Genomic DNA, 26141 nt, shown 5'->3' with positions numbered 1-26141 from the left:
TAAGGTGATTGCCCAATTGCATCATGGGTTTAGTTCTCACACAGACACTGTCAGTGACGGTTGAATGTCCTCCTCTCCCAAATGGATGGAAGATGCAATGGCAAATGTGCATAACTTTGCAAAGTGCAGATCTCTTGCTCAATAAAGCACATTTAAAATTTGGCATAACCATTAGTGGTATTGATTTAGCAATGTTTATTATTTTTGTAGTTTGAAATGCTAAACGCTGAGTCATACGTTTTCTGGTATACAGAACAGTAGTTGGAAAATGAAGGACATCGCAACTGATTATATATCGTCACGTATGGGAATCGGGAATGAACTGGTGATTACATAATTACGATGTATTAATAATTTTCAACAGGTAAAGAGCAGGGAAGATCCATGTCCCGCAAAGCATCTCGCAAAGTAGGCAAGTCACTTCAGCTGGCGGACCTTTCCCCTTTCAAAAATTCTTCTCGCAATTGATACGAGGACACGGGCGTCACCCCGCGTCGTTATTTTCCTTACTCATCAGTTTAAGGCATACCCAATCAATCGTCGAGACCCTGTAGATATGCACAGTGACTATCTTAGCTCAGTCAGAGTTGTACATTATCAGCAAAGTGTATAAAACTGTTCTGCAAAATATTTATTTTCCATTAGACAATTTTAAATGCAACACCGCGATTATTAACTGATTTTCATCTCCTTATGTTCATAGTTATGGAGTAAATTCATAGTAAATGTATTTATAATTTGCGCAAAGGCTCATGGGAAACAGGATCCGTCCACGATTCGAGAACAATCGATTTTAAGTATGCTTACGTATATTACATGGGATGTAGTTGTCAGTAATAATATTACAGTTTAAGTGAGTATATTTGTTGCACTTGCTCAACCAAAGTGCACTTCCGGCGTTGATACAAAACACCAATCTTCGTTTAATCTAAAATACATTCTGAACCAACAGAGCGTCCGTAACTACGTAAACCGCGCATGCGCAGTTCACAGAAACGTTGCAAAATGGCGGACGTGTCTTTGGATGAAGTGATTCGACAACGCGGAATAAACGTGAATAAACGGTAACAAGACTGCTAAATTACTCTACGTTTAGTTGTTTGTTCGATAGTTTTAGACACTTTAACCGTAGTAAAACTGTTAACAGATGAACCAGGCGTGTTTGGGAGCTTGCTGGCTAATCGTGAGTAAGTAGTAGCTTGCTCAGATCCCACAGCTATAGGCGCATTAGCATTAGCTCGATGTTAGGCCATTCGCATTTGAATTGTGTTTTCGTTCAGTTTTGAGTGCAATTTGTTTACTCTTTAACCAACCAATTATATATGTTGGTAGTAGTATCTGTTTGGTTGCGCTAATTATACGACACGTTTTGACAGCACGACCCAGTAAGTTTTGTCGTGCGCCTGTTATCTCAGCGGACTAAAATTAGCTAGTCCTCGATGGTAGCGTGTTGTCTAGTCGTAGTATAATTTACATTTACTAAGTAAATGCATTACATTTGTTCCATTACACAATGTCTTGAATACAGAAGTGCAGAGAAACCAACGACTTCATTTGCATAGTTCACTTCGTCCAGTTGACCACAAAAGTTTTTTTTTTTTTTTTTGGACCACCGTAGTTGTCGTACTAGTTACCCGTCTTCATTGTGATTTGATTAAACCTAAGGCAGTTACGGCATTTTATTTTGATATTAATACATTTACTAACTTATTTTACTATATTTACCTCAGAACCATGTTTGGACGGGGTGCAGGAGGGGTTGGCAAGACTTTTGATGCCCGTCAAAGGATTGGCATGAATGATGCTCGGCAACGACTTGGAGGAGGATCAGGTAAGAGTGTTACAGGAGTTTTCACTTTATAAAAGTGAATGTTATACTACATGTATTTTTTAATTTTACAATCAATTATAAAGATGGTGTTAGTATAGTGTTGTATATACAAAGTGTGTCAGAAAAGGTTCAGGACGTGTCACAAAATATGTATTTAAAATCTGGAATACTAGTTTTCCCAGTAGAAGTCATCCCCCTGTAGTGAAATGCACTTTTCCCAGCCTTCTCTGCTACGCCTTCATGCACTGGAAGGATCCTTCCGGCATCCTCTGCAGTGCTATCGTCACGGCCATCTCGATGTCATCCACGTTTTCAAAACGGGTCCCCTTGGTAACACCCCTTGAGCTTGGGAAAGAGGGAAAAAAAATTATACACATTCATGTTGGGCGAGTAGAGAGGGTTTGAAATACATATTTTGTGGCACCTATCAAGGAGTTTTTCTGACATGCCTCGTATTATTGCATTGCTATAACAACAAATCTGATGGTATCCTAAGACTTTTGCTCAATACATACCGTCATGGAAAAATAATTGGACCACCCTTGTTTGTTCTGTTTCTTGTTTATTTTTAATACCTGTTACAGCTAAAGGTACATCCTTTTGGACAAATATAATGATGACAAATAATAGCTCATAAGACAAAATTTAAGAGCTGATATCTAACCACTTTCCATCTTTTTCTGGATAGCAAAAATCACTGGGAATAAAGTTAAGTTAAGCATGTCAAATAGAACATTAAGTGTTATGTAATCAACTGCATTTTTGTCACGTTCATTGTATTCTTCAGGTAATATATTCTTCGTGGTACCAGGCATTACAATTAACAAGAAATTGAAAAAACAAGGGTGGTCTAATAATTTTATACATATAATATATTATCCCTATAGAGTATGCAGTGCTAAATACAATTAAGGGCAAAACAATTGAAGTTCTTTCCCCCATCAATGTCAAATTGTAAAAAAAACAACAACAACCTATGTGTCCCATTACTGTTTGCTATGTAAAATGACTGCTATGAAAAGGGTAATTAGTTTCTCAAGAGTTTGTACAGTACTGTGAGTCTTTTTCTTCATCTTGACGACATAGCCTGTGTGGTCATCTCTCGTCAGGTTTTCCATTGCAAGATGCCAGAGAGAAGCTGGTTCAGAAAGATGCTCGCTTTAAAATCCGTGGCAGGGGTGGAGCAGCAGCAGCAGGAGTTCAGGATGCTCGTCAGATGATCAACTCCCGTAAACAGCAACAGAATGTGTTAACTGTGCCTGTCCAGATGTCCCAAAAGACAGCTGTGACACACCAACTGCAGAGCCACACACTTGTGCCACAGATTAAGATTCAAGCTACCAACAACTTTGCAGGTGTGAACACAAGGCTGTTTGCCTCAAACATGCAAGGATTGAGTGGTAGGGGCGACACGGTCGGCCATCTTAACAATAGAATGGCAGATGCTCGTGACAGGCTGAGCCTGAAGAGGAGCATGAGTAGTAGACCGCAAAACCAGGCATCCGCTCTATTGCCTCTCAAAATTACCAAGACCATTCAGGTGAGGAGAAAGGGCTTTGTACAACATTGCAGTTAATATGTTGTACTGCAGATTTTTACGAGCAAACTGAAACTAAATGTCCACTTTTTTCTTTTTCTTTTTTTTTTACAGCAACGCCCAGTCGGGGTTCTAGGCGGAATGCGTCTTCATTCACAGGTAAAGATATTTTTCCTTAGGTTATATAAGCATGACATTTTCCTGTTTATCAGTGTCCAGTAGAGTCTCCCATATATTATCGCTGTAGTGTAAAACAAAACTTTTGTCTCCCACAGCCTGTCTCAAATGATCATGATTGTACCCCAAGTAAACAAATAAAAATGACTACTTCTAACAAAATGCTACAATCACGGGTAAGTTTATGTTACATCAAAACAGACACGTTTTCTTATTTAATCTCACACATTTGACCTTTTCCATTTTTATCATTTAACAGGATGGTCCAGTAGGCTCCCCCTTCTCCATGTCAGCACCAATAACTAAGGTTGTTAAAAATGATGCTTACTCAGCCCCTCGTCCTCCCATCCCCGTTGCCCCCACCCGGCCCACCACTAGCACGGCAACCCCTCGGCCTGCCACCGCAGCATTGAAGCCTGTTTCTAGGACTCTCCAGCACAGCTCAACTCAGCCCAGCCCAGCGCCTCCTCCCCCTCAGGTAAACAACCTTCCTGCGTCATTATGTGGAGGCAGAGTACTTTGTGGTAGCATCTGGTTTAACCAGCCTCGGGTTATGTTTACACAATTACACAAAAATATGGGAATTGTGTTTCTCTGCCCGCTATAAAAAGTTTAATTTACAGAATACCAGCAAAACATGACAAATGATGTAATATGCATGCGAAGCCCATAGCTGGTGATATCATTTTGTAACAAACTGTGCATCGTTGTAGCAAATGAATAGTTTTCGTATAATTTCCCACTGAACAACTGGTGATCTGTCATGACACTCTAATGTGCTCTGGCACAGTGGTTGGCAACCACTTCCACATAGCACTCCATCTCAGAAAATGGTAGCATTTTCACTGATAAGTAGCATTGATTTTGATAGTGTAAATCAGGGGTGTCAAAGTCAAATTCACGGTGGGCCAAAATGAAAAATTAGGAAAACGTCGTGGGCCAAACTCAATATTTAATGGAAAATGACTGTGATGTGCATGTTTCTCTTCTCTGCAGAAATGTAGCGTTAAAGTTCATCATATCAGAATCATCTTTATTTGCCAAGTATGTCCAAAAAACACACAAAGAATTTGTCTCCGGTAGTTGGAGCCGCTCTAGTACGACAACAGACAGTCAATTGACAGGGAACACATTTGAGACATAAAGACATTGACAAAAACATCCATCCATCCATTCATTTTCTGAGCCGCTTCTCCTCACTAGGGTCGCGGGAGCGCTGGAGCCTATCCCAGCTATCATCGGGCAGGAGGCGGGGTACACCCTGAACTGGTTGCCAGCCAATCGCAGGGCACATAGAAACAAACAACCCTTCGCACTCACAGTCATGCCTACGGGCAATTTAGAGTCTCCAATTCTTGGATGGTTTTGGGATGTGGGAGGAAACCGGAGTGCACGGAGAAAACCCACACAGGCACGGGGAGAACATGCAAACTCCACACAGGCGGGGCCGGGGATTGAACCCCGGTCCTCAGAACTGTGAAGCTAACGCTCTAACCAGTCGCCCACCGTGACAAAAACAGTCACTGAGCAATAAAGGACAACAAACTTAAATTTTGCTTAAACACTGAATCTGAAATAAACAAACTTTAATATTATAAACACAAGAAATCAAATTTGCTATAAAAGACATCAGTTGTATTTGTTTTGTATTTAAATAGATAACATGAATTCTTCTGTCTCTCTATCTTCTATTTATCTATCTCCAACTACCTTTCTTTTTGATGTAATTTTTTTTTTCCAAAGGCCAACAACAAAACAAACCCAGAAAATAAGAATGTTCTTCAATAAAAATTCATACTTCAAACTATTAACAGTCCCTACCTCGGAGTTGATAAACGGCATTAAAAAAAAACATTAATTCAATTATGTTATATTCTTTGTTACAGCCACGTTGCTGTGCACACGACAAACAGGTCTGTTTTTTACTTTAGTGAATAGACAATCTGCCTCACACCTGTCTTGGAAGTTAACTGTTTCATCTTTCTTGCGGGCCAAATATAATTACATTGTGGGCCAAATTTGGCCCCTGGGCCTCAGTTTGACATATATGGTGTAAATTTTAACCACCCTCAAGACACTGACCTTCCCATCTTTTCCAAACACACAAGTATGTTTTAAATTGCTAGTAGCAAGGCTGGTTTACCTAAAACACCAATTCCAATGAAGTTGCGATGGTGTGTTAAACATAAATAAAAACAGAATACAATGAGTTCCCAAACGTTTATTGAATGTTGTTAAAAGAAAATGTGATGTAACAGTGGTAAACATGACCCTAACATAAACATGACAAAGATACATTTATTGTAAATATACATTTTTGAGCAATTAAATACACAATTTTGAACAGGTCATTTAAATAGACACATTCCTCCATCTTGTGATCGGTTATCGTTTTTTTTTTAAACTTGGTGATCGGCCCCACAAATCCTGATCATGTAAAGTCTACCAAAAACATGCATGCTAGGTTAATTCTAAATTTCTAAATTGTCCATAGGTGTGTATGTGATCTGAAATAAACAATAAAGAGCTTCAAGATTAGCCGAGTTTACGTTGAGCCTTTTATTCCAGTTAATAATTTGTCCAAACCGAATGAAAATGCTCCACATAAACACCTCAATCGAAATAAATAGACCGAATCTAAATGGAATTTCATTCGGTTTCACAGGGGTGGAATATTCCTTTTGCCAAACCGATAAGAAGTAAATTTCCGCTATGTATACCCATTCAGAATACTTATTCAGAATAGAGGCGGGAAAAGCACTGTCTGCGCATGCTTCATCTCGACGTAAATACGCGGTGCCCTTCATTGTTTACCCACGGCGCGAATATCGCAGCTTCCGACGGAACTCGATTACAACGGAGATCTTGTTTTTAACTACTACTTGGAAGTTGTTTTTATCGAGCAATTTTTTTAAAAAAAAATATATAAAAAACATTGAATAAAATGATAAGTCGATATAGTAATTATCGTTACAGCCCGAGTGACACAAAAATAAGAACGGAGAAAAGGAGGACTTTTGAAGAGTGAAATAATAGCCCACATTTCGACATCATAAAGAAGTCAAACATTTTAATGTTGACAGACAAACCCTGGAAACTGAGTTTGGCGTTGTACACAGTACAAATAAACTAAATGTGAAAATTTATACTAATGGTGTTAAGCCATTTGTCAAGGCTGACTTATTTGGTTGGTTAGGTTGTCTTTGTATGTGCTTTATGAGTTAAATTGGTGTGTGGTCACAGGGGAAACTGTTTTATGTCCAATTTAAACCTTTGTGACCAGGATTATATGTCGAAATACAGAAACATTTTTGTCACTAAATTGCTAGTTGCTATCAATTTTCATTGCATCTTTTGTTCTCATCTTTTTTAGCCTGTTTTCAGTCCTTTGGAAGGAACAAAAATAACAGTGAATAACTTGCATCCCCGTGTCACTGAGGAAGACATAGTGGTGAGTAAATCAGGGGTGAACATTGAGGCGGTATTTACACACGATTCAAGTGACACGTTTCCAGTTTTTTTTAGCTCAAGTGGCACAGTTTCGATATGTGTCATGGCAGCGTGAAGAGAAAAATCTGCATGGACTTGTATATGCTCAGAACAGAATCAAGCCCCTCCCAATTGTGGATAGATGCATATAGGATATGTACCAATGTGAACGTGAGCTAAACCTGCAGATTTGATATACTCCATGTGCGCTTGATGCTATCAAAATACATTATTTGATGTGTACATACACCTAAAAAAACAGCCGCTCTATATCTAAACCACAGCGAAAGCATAGGTGGGTGGATGGATAGATTTAAATCTAGTCATGAGATGTATGTTGAACATTGATTTAGGAAAATAATGACCATCTGCTGCTGGAGTAATGTGGAAGCCTCATTTCAATCAATCGAAAGAGTCAGCCCAGTCCAACTTGAGTATGTGTATTATTTATGCCTTACCTCTGTTTTGTCACTGTTCAAGCTTGTGAATGCCATTTAGGTATCTGCACATGCGTGCTATTTCATTCCGTGACTATAAACAGTCATATCGGATATGTTTCACTTGAAATGTACATGCAGGCTACACAAACCATTTTTTGAGGAGGTGCAGCATGACCATGGCATACCATAGTTTAAATTGACAGTGACTCGAGATATGATACTTGAAAAATATGTTACAATGAACAAGAATTTTGTCCACAACAAGCTGTAGCAGACAAAACAGGTCAATTACATAAAATGAACTTAAAAAAAAAGACTTTTATTTGATAATTTATTTGTAAGAGCTCCTAACCTTCTTCACCTGGAAAAACCACTTTGATGATTAGAACCATTTAATGATTGCCATACATTTAAAAATTATTGTACCACCACCATATAAAAGTATCTTTTATGATTATTCACACTATTTTGCAAGTTATTTTCGAGCAAAACAAACCAATTTACCTGTTTAAAATCAGTCCCAAAAAGCACATGGATAAATAATCACTACTGCAATTATTGCACTTTATTTTAATGATAGTTTGTTTTCCTATACATTCCTCTTTAAAGGAGTCTGTGCTTTTTAACTTTGCACATATCTTAATGTCTATGCTATAAACAGGGTTTAGATAGCTAGATTTGTTACCTTTTCTAGCTTCATAGCAAAGTTATTAAAACCGTTGCACATGACTGTGTTTGAAAACGACAAGACAAATTAAGAAGGTAGTCAGCAGTATAGCCCACCCACACATGCACACACCATGCGTGGCGTCACATGGGTAAAAAAAACGTTTGGTTTTATTCCTATGACAACTGTCGCAGCCCTGCTAGTGATAATGTTATGTGTAAAAAGAAAAACTAGGTGATTTGCGGCGGGAGAAGTTTGACCAGCTTACCGGACCTTACAAGGTAGGTGCGGGCTAGCTAGCTTGCTCACCAGCAGTCCAGATGGGTTGACAGGTCACACTTGTCATTTAAAATTAGACTTTAGACCGATTTTATCGGGCTGATCGGGATCGGCTGACATTTAGCATTTTATGCTGTTCGGCTTGAATGTCATAATTCGCCGATCTGATCAATGACGTCATTGATCGGCTCCGCAAAAGACATTTACTCCGCATCGCTGTCGTGCACAGTATATTTTAATCCAAAAGCTAGTTTATTTTTAGGCTTGTTGCGTGTCTTTTGATGTAGCATTGGAAATATCTGACGGCCAATAAAGCTATTTAAAAAATACAATAAATTATGTTGGCGGTGTGGAACAGACAACACGTCTGACACAGACAACACGTAATGTCCGGATCAGACTACAAGACAACAATTTTTTTTTTTCAGATTCCTGCAATAAAATCTTTTATTCCGATACCACCCCATCCCGTTTTTTACGATCATTGGGCTTTTATCTTGTCAACTCAAATGCGACCCGATACACTCGTTACCGTGGCAACAACAACAAGAGTGGATCGCGCCAAGTGTATTCTAAGGACAAAATGGGGAAAAAACGTATGTTGGTGGTCACGCGTGCTCAGGACAGGAGAGGACGTTCGGTTAAGGCTTGCTTGAAGTATGTTCCCGTACTTTTAATACGATACGGCTCGCAAGCAGGCAACAAAACGTTATGTACCCTAGCAAGCTAGTGGTAGCACGAACAGTTGTACTTAAACATGGCGCCGTTCTGTCGAATCATGCTCTCAGGTTTCGGTGTGGGTGAAGTAATTTAATGACAGCAAGTTAGCATCCATTAGTTCTGTCATGTAATGTTGGTTTGACCTGGCTGATTAAAATACACGATCTGACTAGAGCAGTGATTTCCAACCTTTATGGAGCCAAAGAACATATTTTATAATTGAAAAATCTCATGGCACACCAACAAACAAAAGTGTCACGAAAAGTGGATACATTAATTACTGTATTTACTTCTTGCCATCTAATAGAAGACCATTCATTTGTTTTGTCTCACTATCCCTCACTGGCATAAATAGAGGAACAACAATACATTATTTATTATAAATATTATTTTTTGAGCAATTAAGTACACACACACACACACACACACACACACATATATATATATATATATATATATATATGTATGAACAGGTCATTTAAATAGACACATTTCTCCATCTTGTGATCGGTTATCGTTTTTTTAAACTAACTGATTGGCCCCAAAAATCCTGATCGTGTAAAGCCTATTTAAAATGAATAAGGAGCAAACGGGCCAGCGTCAATACAGGTATGTGGTCGCCATGGCCACTTGCAACCGCGTACCAGCCTGTCTGTGGCATGCATATGTGGTGTACAGGTACGTGACGGTGCTGTTTATAATAATGTGTCCTATCTGGTAGAAGCAGTCAATTATGTTGCAGCAGGTAGCCAATCATATTGCAGCGCAGTCGCTTTTAACTCAAAATAATTCATAACAATGATTGAGAAAGGTGTCACAGTGCTCGCGCTCTCTCTATCTCTCTCTCTCTTGAGCGTGCACAAGGTGGACATTGCAGTGGGAAAAAAGGCGACTTTTAACCATTACAACTCAGCTCAATGACGTCATTGATCGGATCGGTGATTTATGACTATTAAAGCCGATCAGCATAAAATGCTAAATATTGGCCGATACCGATCAGCCTGATAAAATCGCAGTAGTCTAATTAATACATGCACTCACGCAAATGCGACGATTAAATTTTTGTTCCCACGAGCAGAAAAGAAAGACATTTAAAAGACGTAAATTAAAAACAAACACACAAAAAAACTTGGCAGCCTTAAATCAGGATTGGCCACTTGGGCATGCAGTGTGAATCCTGTCATAGTCTCATGTTCAATATTCATTCTAAGCAATGTTCTCCATGCTGTGACTCATTGTGTACTTTGGTCTGGCACATCAATTTGTTCAGGAGCTGTTTTGCGTGTGCGGTGCCTTGAAGCGAGCGCGCCTGGTGAAGGTAGGCGTAGCTGAAGTGGTATTTGTCCGCAAAGAGGATGCTGTGAGTGCATACAGGAAGTACAACAACCGGTGCCTGGATGGTGAGTGTTCATCGCAAACACACCCATCAAATTGCTCCAATGCTTGATTTTCTTGCATTTAAATTAATGCAAACCTGAGGACATTTATCGGCACATTTAGGGATAGTGGGATACATACGTGTGCTGCATTCAGGAAAGCAAACATTTGCATTGATGCTGCTTTTTTCCTTCTTGTTCCCAAACAGGTCAGCCCATGAAGTGTAACATTCACATTCAGGGAAATGTCATCACTTCTGATCAGCCCATTCTCTTGTAAGTGAGCTTAATGCGCTTTGGTATTTAATTAGCATTACCTATGACTACACACTACACTGTATGCTTTGAAGATGTATGATGTGGTTCTTTTTCATCCCTCCTGACTACCAGAGGCAGTGCGTCAAGCACTACATGATCGCACTTACACAGGTTGAGATTTTAATAAGTCACCTGACCTACCAGTGCCACCCCTTAGCTCTATGCAAGCATGTGAGATCAAATCAAAGCCAAGCATTTATGTCTTGTGCTTTGTTGGAGATTGGTTGTGGCTTGATGCATTTGCAGCGTTATTCCACAACTCTTACGGAAGTTCCAGCTGCTTATCGCTTTTAGCCTTGTGACCGGTTTAGTCTTATCATGGTCACTTATCAATTATCATGGGTAGCAACTGTGTCTCACCCCCTCAAGGGCTGCTTAAGTTTCACTTCAACTTGGTGCTCTGCCTGGATTGGCTAGTCAGTCCTGACCTCTGACGCTGGTGAGGTGTAGGTCTGACTACTGTTATGCGTTACAGTAGCTGAGCAGTTTAAATTCTGATTTAATGAGACGCCTGCCGATACGGTTCAGCATTGGTTAGGTACACATCATGCTTCTAAGCCGACACATATCGGTGGAGCTAACTCTTTTGCTGTCGTTTTCAGTTCAGCCTAATACTGTTTTTGGTGACTTCGGCTGTGCTCGGCCAAACTAACGATCGCATATTGGCGACGTATTCGACCACCAGTGGCGTTTTCAGCTGAATGTGGTCGTTTACTTCTGAACTGGCTGGATCCCTAGTGACATTTCCTTGCTCAACCTGATCCGCCATCTTGTCATTGGTGCCATGCTGGAGTCGTTGCACTGTAGAACTTATATGGCTCCACTTCAGGTGGATAATGGCCGTTATTTATGTCCGGCATGTTTGGGAGTCAACCGCCTTAAGTAAGGTCTGACGAAGGACGCTTGCATGAATTTTGCAGCATTATGCCTTCATCCCTACGTGCTGCCCGTGTAGCCATAGTGGAGGAGCCTGGCCCTAATTCACAGTCGGTCCAGCTGCCAACAAGTCTGAATGGGCCACAAAAACGCTCCACCATTGGTGGCACTTCTGTTCTACGTAAGCGCAGTAAGGGGGAAACACTCTGCCAGACTGTCCCTGAAGGTCGATGGCCTAAATGCAGAGCTTGTTTGAATTAATTCTCTCCTTAAGTCCTTGTTAGCCAAAGATCGCAACCAGCACACGGTTCAGCGGGTGTGTCTTCTTTTTGTGAGGAGGAAGCCCTTTCCATAGTGGCATGTAACTTGCAGTTTAATGACACCGACCTGCACTGTACTGCTCTCTGGGAGGTGAGCTTGGCTGTGTACAGGGGCCAAAATTAACGTTTTGACTCACCGGCCAAGTTGGTCGGTAGATGAAAGAAATCCACCGGCCGAGCATATTTTTTACCAAACAAGATATTAAATCATTTTACATAGGTTTGCACAATATATCGAAAAAATTTCATCTATAATGGCTTCTGCAATATGTATATGTGTGCAGCCCTAATTTTACACATTTATATAATACGGTATTATGTTGGTTGCAAACTGAAATAAGTCACAGCAACATTAAACAACAGCAATAAGAAGAAAAAAAAAAGGTTTATTTAACATCCATAAAGTCTGGCCTTCCTTTTACAGGCACAGACCTCCGTGGGCTCATACTCCCTGGCACGTGTGCCTCTCTTTAATTTTTCATCATTGAACACTTTTAAAGGACTTTCAAGCATCTTGGAGGTTGAAGTATCAGGCTGTCAATGTTTAATTTAATTTGGTTTTAAAGAGTTCAGATTGTGCTTAGTAAAACTGCTGTGCTTATTGTTGTATTATGAGATTTTCAGAATGTTTTTAGCTTGTATTGTCAAGCGTTTTTTATGGGTTTGTTGTAGGGCTGGGCGATCTGGCAAAAAAAGGAAAACAAGATCACGATTCATTGTTTCATATAGTCCGATCTTGATTCTAATCACAATATTTTTATATTGTTTTAAACTTTTTAAAATAGCCAGTTTTGAAGCATCTGTACTGAAAACTAAAGCAAGAGAGTAGTTGAACATTTTATTAACAACACTCCTAAAGTCAATAATTACAACAATAACCCCAACATGATATTACCATACTTACCGGTACTAAGCAAATAAAATACATATAGAAAAATATAAGAACACTTTTCACTCAACAGTGCCGTGAATGTAGATAAATATAACACTAGTTTGAAGTCCTGAGTATTCTTGGAGGTGCAAGATGGAAAATAGAGTCCCCGGTCGGGGATAATGAAGATACCTTGAATTGTAAATGTTGTCATTCTCCAGTTATGATGCTACGTACCCTGTTGACATTGCTACTTTCAAATGTGCTTCATCTTTAACAAGAGCACAGATTAACTAGTTTTGCCTTTTTACAAACCGACTGAATAATGATGACACGACTGATTGTTGTTGCTGGTGGCCTCACCGCTAGCAGTGGGTATCTGCTAATGCTACTTGTGTTAGCAACCGAGTATGACAGGCTGTACTGACAATTTTTTCGCTTTCCACATAATCACTTGGGTGGTACTTCTCCAAATCAATAAACAGTGTTCTCTGTTGTTGAGGTTGCCGACATACCTCACACATAGGCTAGTCATTAAAGCATTGCTCCACATTGCTTTAAAAATGCTTGCGGACCTCCGTCGCCGGGGTGAGGACGGGCTGCCGCCGACCCAGCCGGCTCAGAGGACAGCTGAGTCAGGGTCTCAATCTCGCGCTCAGGGCGAGCCAGCCGAGGGATTGCGCGGCTTCTGTTTACTCGTGCTACTTGCAAATGGAAGTGGAGCGGGGAAAGGACGTCTCTGATTGGCTGTTGTCACGCACATTCTTGTCACATTAGCTCGAGCCTTGTTCCGGTATTGCTGGCTCCAGGACACGCGCCGCTGCACTGTGATTGGTGCGTGTATGTTTGTGTACATGGGTACAAAAACACATGTCGCGTAACGCTCTTGAGATTCACTGGCCAAACAAATACTTAGTCGCATTTGGAGCCTGGCGAGCGTTCATTTCTGACCCTGGCTATGGAGCGTTTGGAGTTGCCTGTACCCACTGCGCAGACCACCAGTTCCAGTGCATTTTTTAGGAGACGAGATTCGGTTGCTACATTTTTGGTCCCTCCCTCCAAGGAGTATATTACAGAATTACATTCGTGCTGGTCAGATACAAAAGCATTTTCTAGGCCGACGTCTGATTGGACGGCTTCTTGCATTCATGCAGAACGCGGCTCCATTTGGATTGGGCCGCATGCCATGGGTGGAACCAGCCGTGACTTCCCTGATCGTGGCTCCTGATGAGGCTCTACGGCCAAGTCTCAGGTTCCCACGACCCAATGCTGTGCTTTGGACGAGATTCTGTGCAGGACATAGGATGCTGGTACACGTATGGGTCGTCTCGGCAGTTCCCTGTCACACTTGTTATTGAGACTGGCGTCTTCGCAGGAGGCTTCCGATACCGACGCTACCACACAGGGTCTGGTTGACACCTCTCTTCAGACATTTGCTTTGATGACGAGGGAACTTGGCCATCTGCTTTCCACACTGACACAAGAGTGTAGGCAGATCTGGTTGGCTCATTCACCCTTGACAGAGACTTGTAGGAGGACGTTGAGGGGATTACCAGTTGTTCCAGGGGAACTTTTTGGTGCTGCAGCCATTGAGCCTCTGCAGCGTACTCCCAGGCCTCTCAGACGAGGCAGCAGTTAGCAGACCTGCACCGACGTGCCCGTCCAAAACATTTATCTACTTCCTCCGCTGCAAGTCTGCTAACCTACTCAGCTTCACAGAGTCCATTCCACAGCCCCTCGACAAGCCATTAAGATGCCTGGGAACTTCCAGGCAACCAGAAAACCCTCAGTCATTGCAGCCAAGGTTACAATTATTATTATTTTTTATATTACAGGTGTATATCTCAATAAATGAGAATATATTGTAATTTATTGCGATGACATACAGTGCCACGAAAAAGTGGATTGACCCCCTTCTCAAATGCTTAATTTTTGCATAGTTTCCAATTTTACTGTTTAAGATCATCAAACAAATGTAAATATCTGACAAATATAACCCAAGTGATCTTAAAATGCTGTTTTTAAATGTTGATTTCATTTGTTAAGGGGGAGGGGAATATCAGTTACCTTGCCCTGTGTGGGAAAAGTATGGCTCCCTCAACCTAATAACTGGTTGGGCCATCCTCAGCAGCAACAACTGAAATCAAGCTTTTTCTATAACTGGCAATGAGTCTTTCACATCTCTGTGGAGATATTTTGGCCCACTCCTCCTTGCAGAATTGTCTGAATTCAGCAAAAATGGATGTTTTTTTTCGAGCATGAACATCCTTTTTTAAGATCATGCCACTGCATTTCAATCGGATTCAAGTCTGGACTTTGACTAGGCCACTCCAAAACATTTATTTATTTATTCTTCCCCAGCCATTCAGAAGTTGACTTTCTGATGTGTTTTGGATCATTATCCTGCTGCAGAACCCAAGTCCGCATTAGCTTGAGGTCACAAACTGATGGCTGAACATTCTCCTTCAGGATTTTCTGTTAAAGAGCAGAACTCATGGTTCCATCAATAACAGCAAGTTGTCCAGGTCCTCAAAGAAAGAAGCAGCCCAAGACCATCACAATACCACCACCATTTTGGACTGTTGGTATGTTCTTTTTCTGAAATGCTGTGCTACATTTATGCCAGATGTAATGAGACACACAGCTTCCAAAAAGGTCATCTTTCATCTCAGTTCATATAATATTCTTCTAAAAGTCTTGGGAATCATTCAGATGTTTTGTTTTTTTGTTTTGGCAAAAGTAAGATAAGCTTGTTGATGTGCTTTTTGGTCGGCAGATGTTTTCATCTTGGAACCCTGCCATGGATGCCATTTTTGTCCAGTCTCTTTCTTATTGTTGTCATGAACACTGTCCTTAACAGAGGCAGGCGAGGCCTGCAGTTCTTTGGGAGTTGTCAGGATTTCCTTTGTGGCCTCCTGGATGAGTCATTGCTGTTCTCTTGGAGTAATCTTTGTAGGCTGGCCACTCCTGGGAAGGTTCACCACTGTTCCATGTTTTCGCCATGTGAGGATAATGGCTCTCCTATGGTTCGTTGGAATCCTAAAGCTTTAGAAATGGCTTTTATAACCCTTTCCAGCCTGATAGATGTCAATTACTTTATTTCTCGAATTTATTTGGATCGTGTCATTTTATTGCAGGTTTTTTTATATCCTATGTCCGACTTGATTTTGTCGGGACAGATTCTGTTTTAGTGATTTCTTGATTGAACAGGTCTGAAGGTAATTAGGCTTGGGTGTGATCAGTGTAATGAACCAAAAATTGTGATTAGCCCACAATTAATTCATGATTTAACAAGGGGGTAATTACTTTTACTCACAGGGCCAGGTCACTTTGAATAGTTTTTTTTCCCTTAATAAATTAAATCACCATTTTAAAAACAGCATTTTAAGTTCACTTGGGTTATGTTTGTCTGATATTTCCTTTTTTTTAAACATTAAAGTGCAGAAACTACGCAAAAATATAATAGTTTGAGAAGCCACCCAATACTTTTTCACGGCACTGTACCTAAATAAATTGCGCAACAGAAGCCGGCAGATGACTATAGATGTGATTTATTAGCTTGAAAATGCAATAGGGACACACAGCCTGAAGCCTCATAGTACAAATTCGACAATAGATCACATCTTTAGTCATCTGCAGACTTCTGTTACAGTTTATTTAGGTATGTCATCTCAATAAATTAAAATAAATATATTCCTTGTCAATTAAAATAAAACTTCTAATTTATTGAGATGTACCTGTGTAAAAAAAAAAAAAAAAAGCGCAGGTTATTTCACATTTCTTCTATTCATTGTACTGACACATTTCTTTAATTTTATGTAATATGTTTCCAAATTAAATTTTCTTAAACCTCTTCAGAGTAGTACATTTCCTAACATTGTCAGCAGAATCATTCCTATTTAAAAAAAAAAAAAAAAAAAATGTATTATCCTCTAAGGTTCTAAATGCTGTCCCTCATTTTAAAACAGCCTCTGGATACTTTGTGTTAACTGTGAATTTTAGCTTTGTGTATCATTTGTAATGTGTTACAATGTACTAAGTCTTTAAATTTCAGGCCAGGAACTGAACTGGGGAAAACAGACATTGTTTACGAACCCATCCAATGATTTATACCAGACAAAGCAAACTAGAGATGTGAAACCTCGCCATAATCAGTTTTAAAAGCACTGTTAACAATGTCAAGTTGTATTTACCACAGTTGCGCTTTTGTGACTAGCTCTTTTATGACTGTAGGAGGAGCCCTGGAACAAAAAAAAAAATCAAAATTTTTAGTTTGGCTGGGAAATAGAAATTTGGAGTTTTCAACTAGGAGGTTACTTAAATTGCAGACCATGTACCCTTATGTAAATGAGCAAATATTTGCATATTTTAGTGTGTCCCCCCCCCACACACACACACAAAAAAGGTATACTAAAGTAATCACACATTTCTTTTTTAGCAGTAGTTTCAATGCGTTCCTTAATTTGTCCTTCATTAATATGGCAAGCAAAGGTGATTTTGACTGTTAAGAACGTTATACATTATTGATGCTACATAAAGTTAGGAAACGTGACATGAAATTATATGCCTCGCTCTTTCAGGCGCCTTAGCGACACCCCGGGCGCAGTCAGCGGAGCCAAGAAAGATGGTCTTCCTCCCTCCTTGTCACGTTCTGCAAGCCAGCGAACTTCCCAGCCAACCCCTGAGGTGGACCCTCAGACGATCCTGAAAGCTCTGTTTAAGTCCACCGCGCAGTCCTCTAACACTGAGTCCCCCAGCTCACAGGCCACTGCCTTCCGCATCAAAATCTAGGTTGTTTCTCATACCTGTTCTTAAACATATTGATACATCGTCAGCGGTTTTCATCTGGACAGCCCAACACACACACACCTCCCCCCAACACAACACAGACACACACACGCGCGCGATTTTACACATTCATTGCTACTCGGTTATACGCACCTTCATGTTTTTGATCTGCTATGTCCCATGTTCTCCCAAGATATACCAGTTGAAACAAGTTTGAGTTTTTCCCTCCTATGCCAACGAAATTGGTTATCGTGTTTGTAATACTACAAATTGGTACCAATGTGTTTAATCCACTCATACAGTTGTTCATTTATGCCGTCTTTAAACCTATTTTGGAGCTGTTTAGTTGTAATGAGTTTATAGTTTCAACAGAAAATAAAATAATCCAAACAATTTTATTACATGGGACAAAAAGGTTGCCTTCCTTACTGTATACACGATAAGGGGTATTTTAGACCGATAAATAAAATCACCAGAGGGATGGTCCAAATCCAAAGTTTACTTTTTATGTAAACCAATTTCACTCAGTCATGATTTTTTTTGTTTGTTTGTTGTTGTTAATTATGTGACATTCATCCTTTTGATGTTTGACTGGCTTTAATTTGTTGTTCCCTCCAGTATGTTACTCAGTTTTATTTTTACTGTAAATGACTTATTATTTTGATTTGTCAATTAGAAAAAGACTATAAAGGTCAGATATTGTCCTTAAAATGTCATTAAAAATGTAGCTTTGTAGAGGTCGTCCAAGACTTGTTTTTCCACTCTCTTTTCCTGTGAATTTATTTCCCTACTTGAGGTGATCTCTGTACATTCCCGGTACTTCAGTTGTATTTCATAGTAAGTTATTGCAAGCTGAAACTGTCAACGTTGCAGGCTAAGGGAAATGTTAGATGACCTTTGTGTTAGTGGGAATGTCGTGGTTGGGCTACAAATGTTATTCCAATGTGCACCAATACGAGATGACAAAAGTGTACAAGGCAAAGTACCTGTCCGATTGGTGGGGAGGAGTTATCAGGCATATTTGTGCATGCCGGATTCCACCCTTTCCAATCATATTTACTTCATATCTTGCAAGCAGAGGAATAGAACATAAAACACAACTGTGCACTGCTGCGTTCTACAGCGCCATAATACGTTCATTCTGTCTACGACTTGAATTGATTTTGCTGAAAAGTGTTGATTAAAAGTGCCACAGCTCTTTGCATCAAGAAAAAACAAGTTCATGTCTCATGACATGGTATGGGTTTGTTAACAAAGCACAATGAAGTCTTTTTACAAAAACACTCCCTAAAAGTTTCACTCTCCTAGGCCTCCGCTGAATTGACTGACCCATAATCCAGGTGATCATTAATGTTTTATTTTTGTAGTCCATTACTAACGTAGCGAGAGCCATGTTTTAAAAACGGTTGAGGTACACTACTCTCACTCAAATCTTTTTCTATCTTTCTTTGAATGCACAGTATTTAGCTACAGGAGGACAAATATATGATATCAATATGATGCAGTGTAGTTCTAAGCAGCTCTAAACTACGACCCAAAAAGTAAAAGACATCATTGAGTGTCTTCTTCTTTTCATTTCGGCTTGTCCCTTTAGGGGTCGCCACAGCGCGTCATCCTTTTCCATGTAAGCCTATCTCCCGCATCCTCCTGTCTAACACCAACTGCCCTCATGTCTTCCCTCACGACATCCATCAACCTTCTCTTTGGTCTTCCTCTAGCTCTCATGCCTGGCAGCTCCATCTTCATCATCCTTCTACCAATATACTCACGATTTCTAATCTGGACGTGTCCAAGCCATCGAAGTCTGCTCTCTCTAACTTTGTCTCCAAAACATCGAACCTTGGCTGTCCCTCTGATGAGCTCATTTCTAATTTTATCCAACCTGAGGCGTCATGTACAAAAGGTGCGTACGCACAAAAACGTGGCGTCCGTTCTTTTTCACGGCAAAGTTTAGATGTATCAAGAGTGACAGGACCGTGGAAATGCACGGTGCCTCACGCCAACTGCATGGCTGGCGTACGCACGTTTCTGCAGCTTTTGGTGCTTTGGCGACACTTAGAGGTGATGCTGGGAAACTGTTCTCATAAATCTGCACATCAGAGAGACATGAACAATTAGCACTGATCCACAATTCATGCCCGGCAACATTTGAGTTCAGCAATGCAATTCTTTTTTTTTTCTGATCATGCAGAGATCGGCATCTCAGGTGCAGGGTTCATTTAAATGATTTGCATATTTAAATATGGGCGTGGACAGGCAGGAGTCGGCGACTCCAACATGTGCGCTCATTTCCACGTTTATTGGAATGTACGAAGGAAATGTGCTTGGATTCATGAGTACGCAGAGTTTCATACAATGCCTTTATGTCTCCAAAGTGTTCTGTAAATTGACTGTCTGTTGTACTAGAGCGGCTCCAACCACCGGAGACAAATTCCTTGTGTGTTTTGGACATACTTGGCAAATAAAGATGATTCTGATTCTGATACTTTTGTGCATACGACGTTTTCTGGATTTGTGCGTACGCCATGTCTTTGTACATGAGGCCCCTGGTCACTCCTAGAGTGCCACTGTCTCTAATCCGTGGCTGGCCTCACTGCTGTTTTATAATCTTTGCCCTTCATCCTACCAGAGACTCTTCTGTCACATAACACGCCTGACACCTTCCTCCATCTGTTCCAACCTGCTTGGACCCGTTTCTTCACTTCCTGATCACACTCACCATTGTTCAGGACTGTTGACCCCAAGTATTTAAAGTCCTCCGCCCTTGCTATCTCTTCTCCCTGTAGCCTCACTCTCCCCCACCACCCCTCTCATTCATGCACATATATTCTGTTTTACTTTGGCTAATCTTCATTCCTCTCCTTTCCAGTGCACGCCTCCATCTTTCTAACTGTTCCTCCAGCTGCTCCCTGCTTTCACTGTAGATCACAATGTCATCTGCAAACATCATGGTCCACGAGGATTCCAGTCAAACCTCATCTGTCAGCCTATCCATCACCACTGCAAACAGGAAGGGGCTCAGGGCTGATCCCTGATGCAGTCCCACCTCCACCTTAAATTCGTCTGTCACACCTACAGGACACCTCACCACTGTTCTGCTGCCCTCGTACATGTCCTGTATTATTCTAACATACTTCTCTGCCACTCCAGACTTCCGCATACAGTACCAGAGTACCTCTCTGGGTACTCTGTCATAGGCTTTCTCTAGATCTACAAAAACACAATGTAGCTCCTTCTGACCTTCTCTGTACTTTTCCATCAACACCCTCCTCAAGGCAAATAATGCATCTGTGGTACTCTTTCTAGGCATGAAACCATACTGTTGCTCGCAAATACTCACTTCTGTCCTGAGTCTAGCCTCCACTACTCTTTCCCATAACTTCATTGTGTGGCTCATCAACTTCATTCCTCTATAGTTCCCACAGCTCTGCACATCACCCTTGTTCATAAAAATGGGCACCGGCACACTTTTCCTCCATTCCTCAGGCATCTTCTCACGGGCTAGAATTCTATTGAACAAGCTGGTCAAAAACTCCACAGCCACCTCTCCTAGATGCTTCCATACCTCCACAGGAATGTCATCAGGACCAACTGCCTTTCCATTTTTCATCCTCTTCAATGCCGTTTCTAACTTCCCCCTTACTTTCCTCATTCATCAACTCCTCAAAGTATTCTTTCCATCTATCTAGCACACTAATGGCACCAGTCAACATATTTCCATCTCTATCCTTAATCACCCTCACCTGCTGCACATCCTTCCCATCTCTATCCCTCTGTCTGGCCAACCTGTATAGATCCTTTTCTCCTTCTTTAGTGTCCAACCTGCCATACATGTCATCATATGCCTCTTGTTTGGCCTTTGCCACCTCTACCTTTGCCCTATGTCGCATCTCAATGTATTCCTTTGGCCTCTCCTCGGTCCTCTCAGTGTCCCACTTCTTCTTAGCTAACCTTGTATGATTTCCTGTACTTTGAGGTTCCACCACCAAGTCTCCTTCTCTCCTTTCCTGCCAGAAGATACACCAAGTACTCTCCTGCCTGCCTCTCTGATCACCTTGGCTGCAGTGGTCCAGTCTTCTGGAAGCTCCTCCCGTCCACCGAGAGCCTGTCTCACCTCTTCCTGAAAAGCTGCACAACACTCGTGCTGTCTCAGCTTCCACCACATGGTTCTCTGCTCTGCCTTTTTCTTTCTAATTTTTCTCCCCACCACCAGAGTCATCTTACACACCACCATCCTATGCTGTCTAGCCACACTCTCCCCTACCACTACCTTACAGTTGACAACCTCCTTCAGATTACATCGTCTGCACAAGATGTAATCCACCTGCGTGCTTCTACCTCTGCTCTTGTAGGTCACCCTATGTTCCTGTCTCTTCTGGAAATTTTTTTTTAACAACAGCCATTTGCATCCTTTTTGCAAAGTGTACCACCATCTGTCCCTCCAACATTGACAACAAGACAACATTGAGTGTATAATTTTAAATACAATAGGTTACACAGTAGCGTAGGACCGTGCTTTATTCTACTTTCGTTTTAGAAATGAAAATTGAAAATCAAACCGTTATTCAACTTTTTCTTACTCGTTCCAGACAAAAATAAAATCAAGATGTATTTCAATTTTGGTTTTTATATTTTAAAACGAAAATCAAATAACCAGTAGTTTTTTAATTTTCATTAACTCCATACGTTATACACAATTACCAAAAGAGACACGGACCTCATACCTATTTTTTACTGTAATTGTGACAAACGTAGGTTAATGAAATTGTAGGTGGCGGTCTGATTTACGTTTATTTGTGAAACCGTAGGAACGGAACTCCATCACAAACCTTAAAAAAAACAGCCGAGGGTTCCTTTCCCGGACAAGATAGGCAGCCTTTTTGAAACGCTATTATACGACAGTCCTGATAAATTCTCCCCATACTGTATATGTTCATCGTGATATTAATCGTTTTATACTGCAAATAACTGAGACTTGACACTTCTACAAATTCAAAAGGAAAGCGATGTTTGGTTTTACTTCCGGTGTGAAAGGTCACAACAAGATGGCTACGTCCAGGCGCAGCCATGCCAAAAACAAGGCTTGTGTTATACTTGGAGGATTTTCAGGTATTTGAGCAATACTTGTATGTTTTAGCTTGTTGAGTCTGTAAATTATAAACGAAGAAAATATATTCGTCATTTAATAGATAGATTAATTATATATATTTGGGGGGGGGGGGGGGGCGCTACAGCAATGATTTTACCACTGCTTTTTTTTGTTTCCACGACTCTTTTTTTTGTTGTTTTTTTGCAGTGTTGTCCTTGAAGTTTAACTCGGACACGAATTCTGAACACCAGTTGTACGTGAAGGAGCACAAAATTCGGGCAGAGGCAAAGTCCCACCGTCCGTTCGACAGGACCTTGTTTGTCCTCAACATCGCACCTTACTGCTCTGAGGTACAACAGCAATCATCAGTGAGAAGTTACGCTCGAGTTTGCGAGTGAATGAATACCGAGAGATATGTGTGTGCAATCGCAATGGTGTCAGAGCAGTGGTGTTTTTATTTAAATAAATGGTCGGTCATCAACCACATACTGTACCGATAAAACTACAGTACTGTCCCCCGCCCTCATATTTACTTTGCAGTACCAATGGATGAAATCACAGGAAAATCAAATATTCTTTCAAAAACCATTCAACAATACAATTGTAGCCATCAGGTAGATGAGCTGTTTTATTTTTTATTTATTTATTATTATTTTTTTGCTCCTGTTTTGTGCGGTCACTTGTTACTCTGCAGAATTAATATAGGGCTTTATTATAACTACCCCAAAGAAATATATATTCCATATGTCAGATGCGTACTGACATATGCGCATACAGTTTGCGCATACAGTTTCAAAATCTAAACGGCATGTTTGACACCTGTTTTAAATTTTAACTATACCGCAAACTATGATCCCAAAATATTTTAATATAATTTGAAACAAATTTTACATTACCTGTAAAAATAAATGGCTTACAGGTTATTTGATTTCCTAAAAAATGCAGGAACGCTGGCTTGTATGTCGTTGTTTTGCAACCGTTAACAATAGTAATTGTCAAGCAATAATGAGACCGTTACTTTTGCTGAAACCATGGATTTAAAGTTGGCTACTTTCCGACTTGCAGAGATCCTAGTCTTGAATGTACATATCTCCTTGAGACCAATTACTACTTTCCTATTAGCCATGGTTTTGGTGCCTTCTTTTTTTCCCTCTTTGTTTTAAATGTTTATAAGCTGTTTTTTCCTTTGTTTTTAAATGCTTTTAATCATGTAAAGCACATTGAGTTACCATGTGTATGAAATGCGCTATATAAATAAATTTGCTCCGCTTTGCTTTACTTCTTGTGAAATCTTAGGGTGTTACAGAAATGGCACAAAAACACGCCAAGATCCACAAATTGATGCATTCAGGAATAGCTAAATGAAAATGGATGGAGGTACACTGTAGTCTAGATTTTTTTATTTTTTTATTTGTTTGGGCAAACACACGGGTGTTTGTCACGACAACTTTACTTAAACATTAACATTAAGCTCACATTCACGGCATATAGGAGATCTGTGCATTCATACTGTACTTGCATTGACAGATATCGTATCAGATTTTATTATCCACATTTTGAAGAAGCCTAATTCCATTCTGAAGATATCATATTCCATGTTTGTGTGTGTGTCTTTCCTCTTCCATAACATGTATCTGAAATTTCGAGACACTTGAGTGCAAAAAATAAAAATGAATTGGACCATGCAATGTAAATCCAGCCTAAAATACACTGAAAGCCCCCCCCCCCCCCCCGAAAATTGTGTATGTCATTCAGGATGTCGTCAAGGAATTGTTCTCACAGTTTGGCTCTGTTGAGTCCGTGGAGTTGGGTGACAACCCGGGCTCATTCTACCAGTCTGGGCCCAAACTGTCCAGACTTTTCAAACCGGCTGAAAAACAGGTAGAGCAAAAGTGTTGTTGTTGTTATTATCACCATCGTGTCCTACAAATGTCACTCTTCTGACCTCATGCAATTCATCTCTGAATTATTTCTTTCAGGGTTTCAAAGTTGGTTACATTGTGTTCCATAGCCCCTCCAGTATTACAGCAGCTAAATCACATCCCTATAGCGTGCCTTTGGTGGTCTGCTCAACACAGCGTACGGTTAAGACTGGAGTACAAAGTGAGTTAGGTTTCAGCATTAACTCCACAATGGGTCTTCATTGTGACATAAAGAAAGAAAACTACCTGTACCTTTTATACTTTTTCTTTAAATTCTTATTGTCTGACCTGTGTATGGCATTTTAGAATGGATTCAACAGTACAAAGACTCATTTGTTCAGCCGGAGACTCTGGAAAATGTAGTCGACAATTTCATGAAGAACTTTGACACGATGAAAGAAAAAGTAAGTACTATTCTATTGCATGTTACAAACCAATTGCCTGACCGTAATGCATTTGTTTACTTTGGTCCCAGGAAGAGGAGCGCCTCAAGCAGGAGGCGGAGCAACAAAAAGAGGATGAGGAGGGCTGGGTGAAAGTCACCAGGGGGCAGAAGGGCAACAAGGCACGTCCCCACAGCGAGGCTGCCAACCAAAAGGCCCTCCAGAAGGAGATGGGGAAGAAGAAGAGGAAGGAGCTCGTGAACTTCTACTCTTGGCAGCATAAAAACACCCAGAAAGAACGTAAGTTTTTCTTTTTTTCAAAATCATCAATGGGCCTCTGGGGGGAATTTTTGGATTATAGTGCTCTTCACTTTTTCTGTTTTGAAAACAAATGAGAACTGACTGTTCAATATTTTTGTTTCAGATATTGCTGAACTCAGGAAAAAGTTTGAGGAGGACAAACAGAGAATAGCGCTCCTAAGGGCTCAAAGAAAGTTCAGACCGTATTAAAGAACCTTTGTATGTACCTGTATATGCTCAGTTTACTTGACAAACCTGGATGTTGCTTATTTTATCATCATTCTGCTCTTGCACACCACACTATATAATTTACATTGGCAAATACATTTTCGTTAGTGGTATGTGGAACAAGATTCTGAACAGTGGAAACGTCAAAGTAACTGTTACATAACTGTCATTCCATCCCAGGTAGGCTTCAATCATGTAATAATTTAGCAGATACATTCAGTTCCTTCACTGTAGCTGCTCTGATTTTATTTTGAATGTCAATATCTCATTTCCCTCAAACTGTACCTTTTGGCTCCATCTTGCCCACTTTTGGCCTATTTCCATGTGTACAGCGCCTTGCGTGCTATATAATTAAAATTGAATTGAAACCATATTTTCTTTTACTGAATTGAATCATCATATGGGTTAAACAAGATTTTATTGTAGACTTGAAACTTTCAGTTTTGTTTTCTCAAATTAGATTTATACATTTTGGACAAGGCAGTAAATCCATGTAATATTCTTAGTTACCGAAATAGGCTTTGAATAAC

At 40.4% G+C, this 26141-nt stretch overlaps 2 protein-coding genes and 1 non-coding gene across 6 annotated transcripts; 2 read left to right on the top strand and 1 right to left on the bottom strand.

The window, feature by feature from the left end:
* Positions 1-373: 373 nt before the first annotated feature.
* On the bottom strand, positions 374-527 carry LOC133415520 (U12 minor spliceosomal RNA). The gene has a single exon (XR_009770137.1). It is a non-coding gene; the product is annotated as a U12 minor spliceosomal RNA (small nuclear RNA).
* Positions 528-978: 451 nt separating this feature from the next.
* Positions 979-18426, top strand: poldip3 (polymerase (DNA-directed), delta interacting protein 3). Of its 4 annotated transcripts, XR_009770072.1 has the most exons (12): positions 997-1064; positions 1731-1831; positions 2941-3371; positions 3483-3527; positions 3644-3721; positions 3805-4023; positions 6919-6996; positions 10411-10540; positions 10726-10792; positions 14056-14211; positions 14277-14705; positions 17482-17567. XR_009770072.1 is itself a non-coding variant. In XM_061700322.1 (11 exons), exons 3-11 carry the CDS (start codon positions 1735-1737, stop codon positions 17690-17692), a joined length of 1356 nt encoding a protein of 451 aa, XP_061556306.1. In that variant the 5' UTR covers positions 1004-1064; positions 1148-1187; positions 1731-1734; the 3' UTR covers positions 17693-18426. The 4 variants fall into 4 exon arrangements, 2 of the variants coding, with proteins under 2 accessions (XP_061556307.1, XP_061556306.1); XR_009770071.1 differs by having other exon boundaries at positions 14056-14705; XM_061700322.1 differs by lacking the exons at positions 14056-14211; positions 14277-14705 and adding an exon at positions 1148-1187 and having other exon boundaries at positions 1004-1064; positions 17482-18426.
* Positions 18427-22722: 4296 nt separating this feature from the next.
* Positions 22723-25974, top strand: rrp7a (ribosomal RNA processing 7 homolog A). The gene is made up of 7 exons (XM_061700635.1): positions 22723-22798; positions 22986-23128; positions 24534-24659; positions 24758-24881; positions 25007-25104; positions 25176-25383; positions 25508-25974. The coding sequence occupies exons 1-7, from the start codon at positions 22735-22737 to the stop codon at positions 25591-25593; spliced, it is 849 nt and encodes a 282-aa protein (XP_061556619.1). The 5' UTR covers positions 22723-22734; the 3' UTR covers positions 25594-25974.
* The last annotated feature ends 167 nt before the right edge of the window (positions 25975-26141 follow it).

Source organism: Phycodurus eques, chromosome 16 (assembly GCF_024500275.1).
Source record: "Phycodurus eques isolate BA_2022a chromosome 16, UOR_Pequ_1.1, whole genome shotgun sequence".
Taxonomy (NCBI): Eukaryota; Metazoa; Chordata; class Actinopteri; order Syngnathiformes; family Syngnathidae; genus Phycodurus; species Phycodurus eques.
This window is presented reverse-complemented; position numbering and strand designations above follow the sequence as displayed.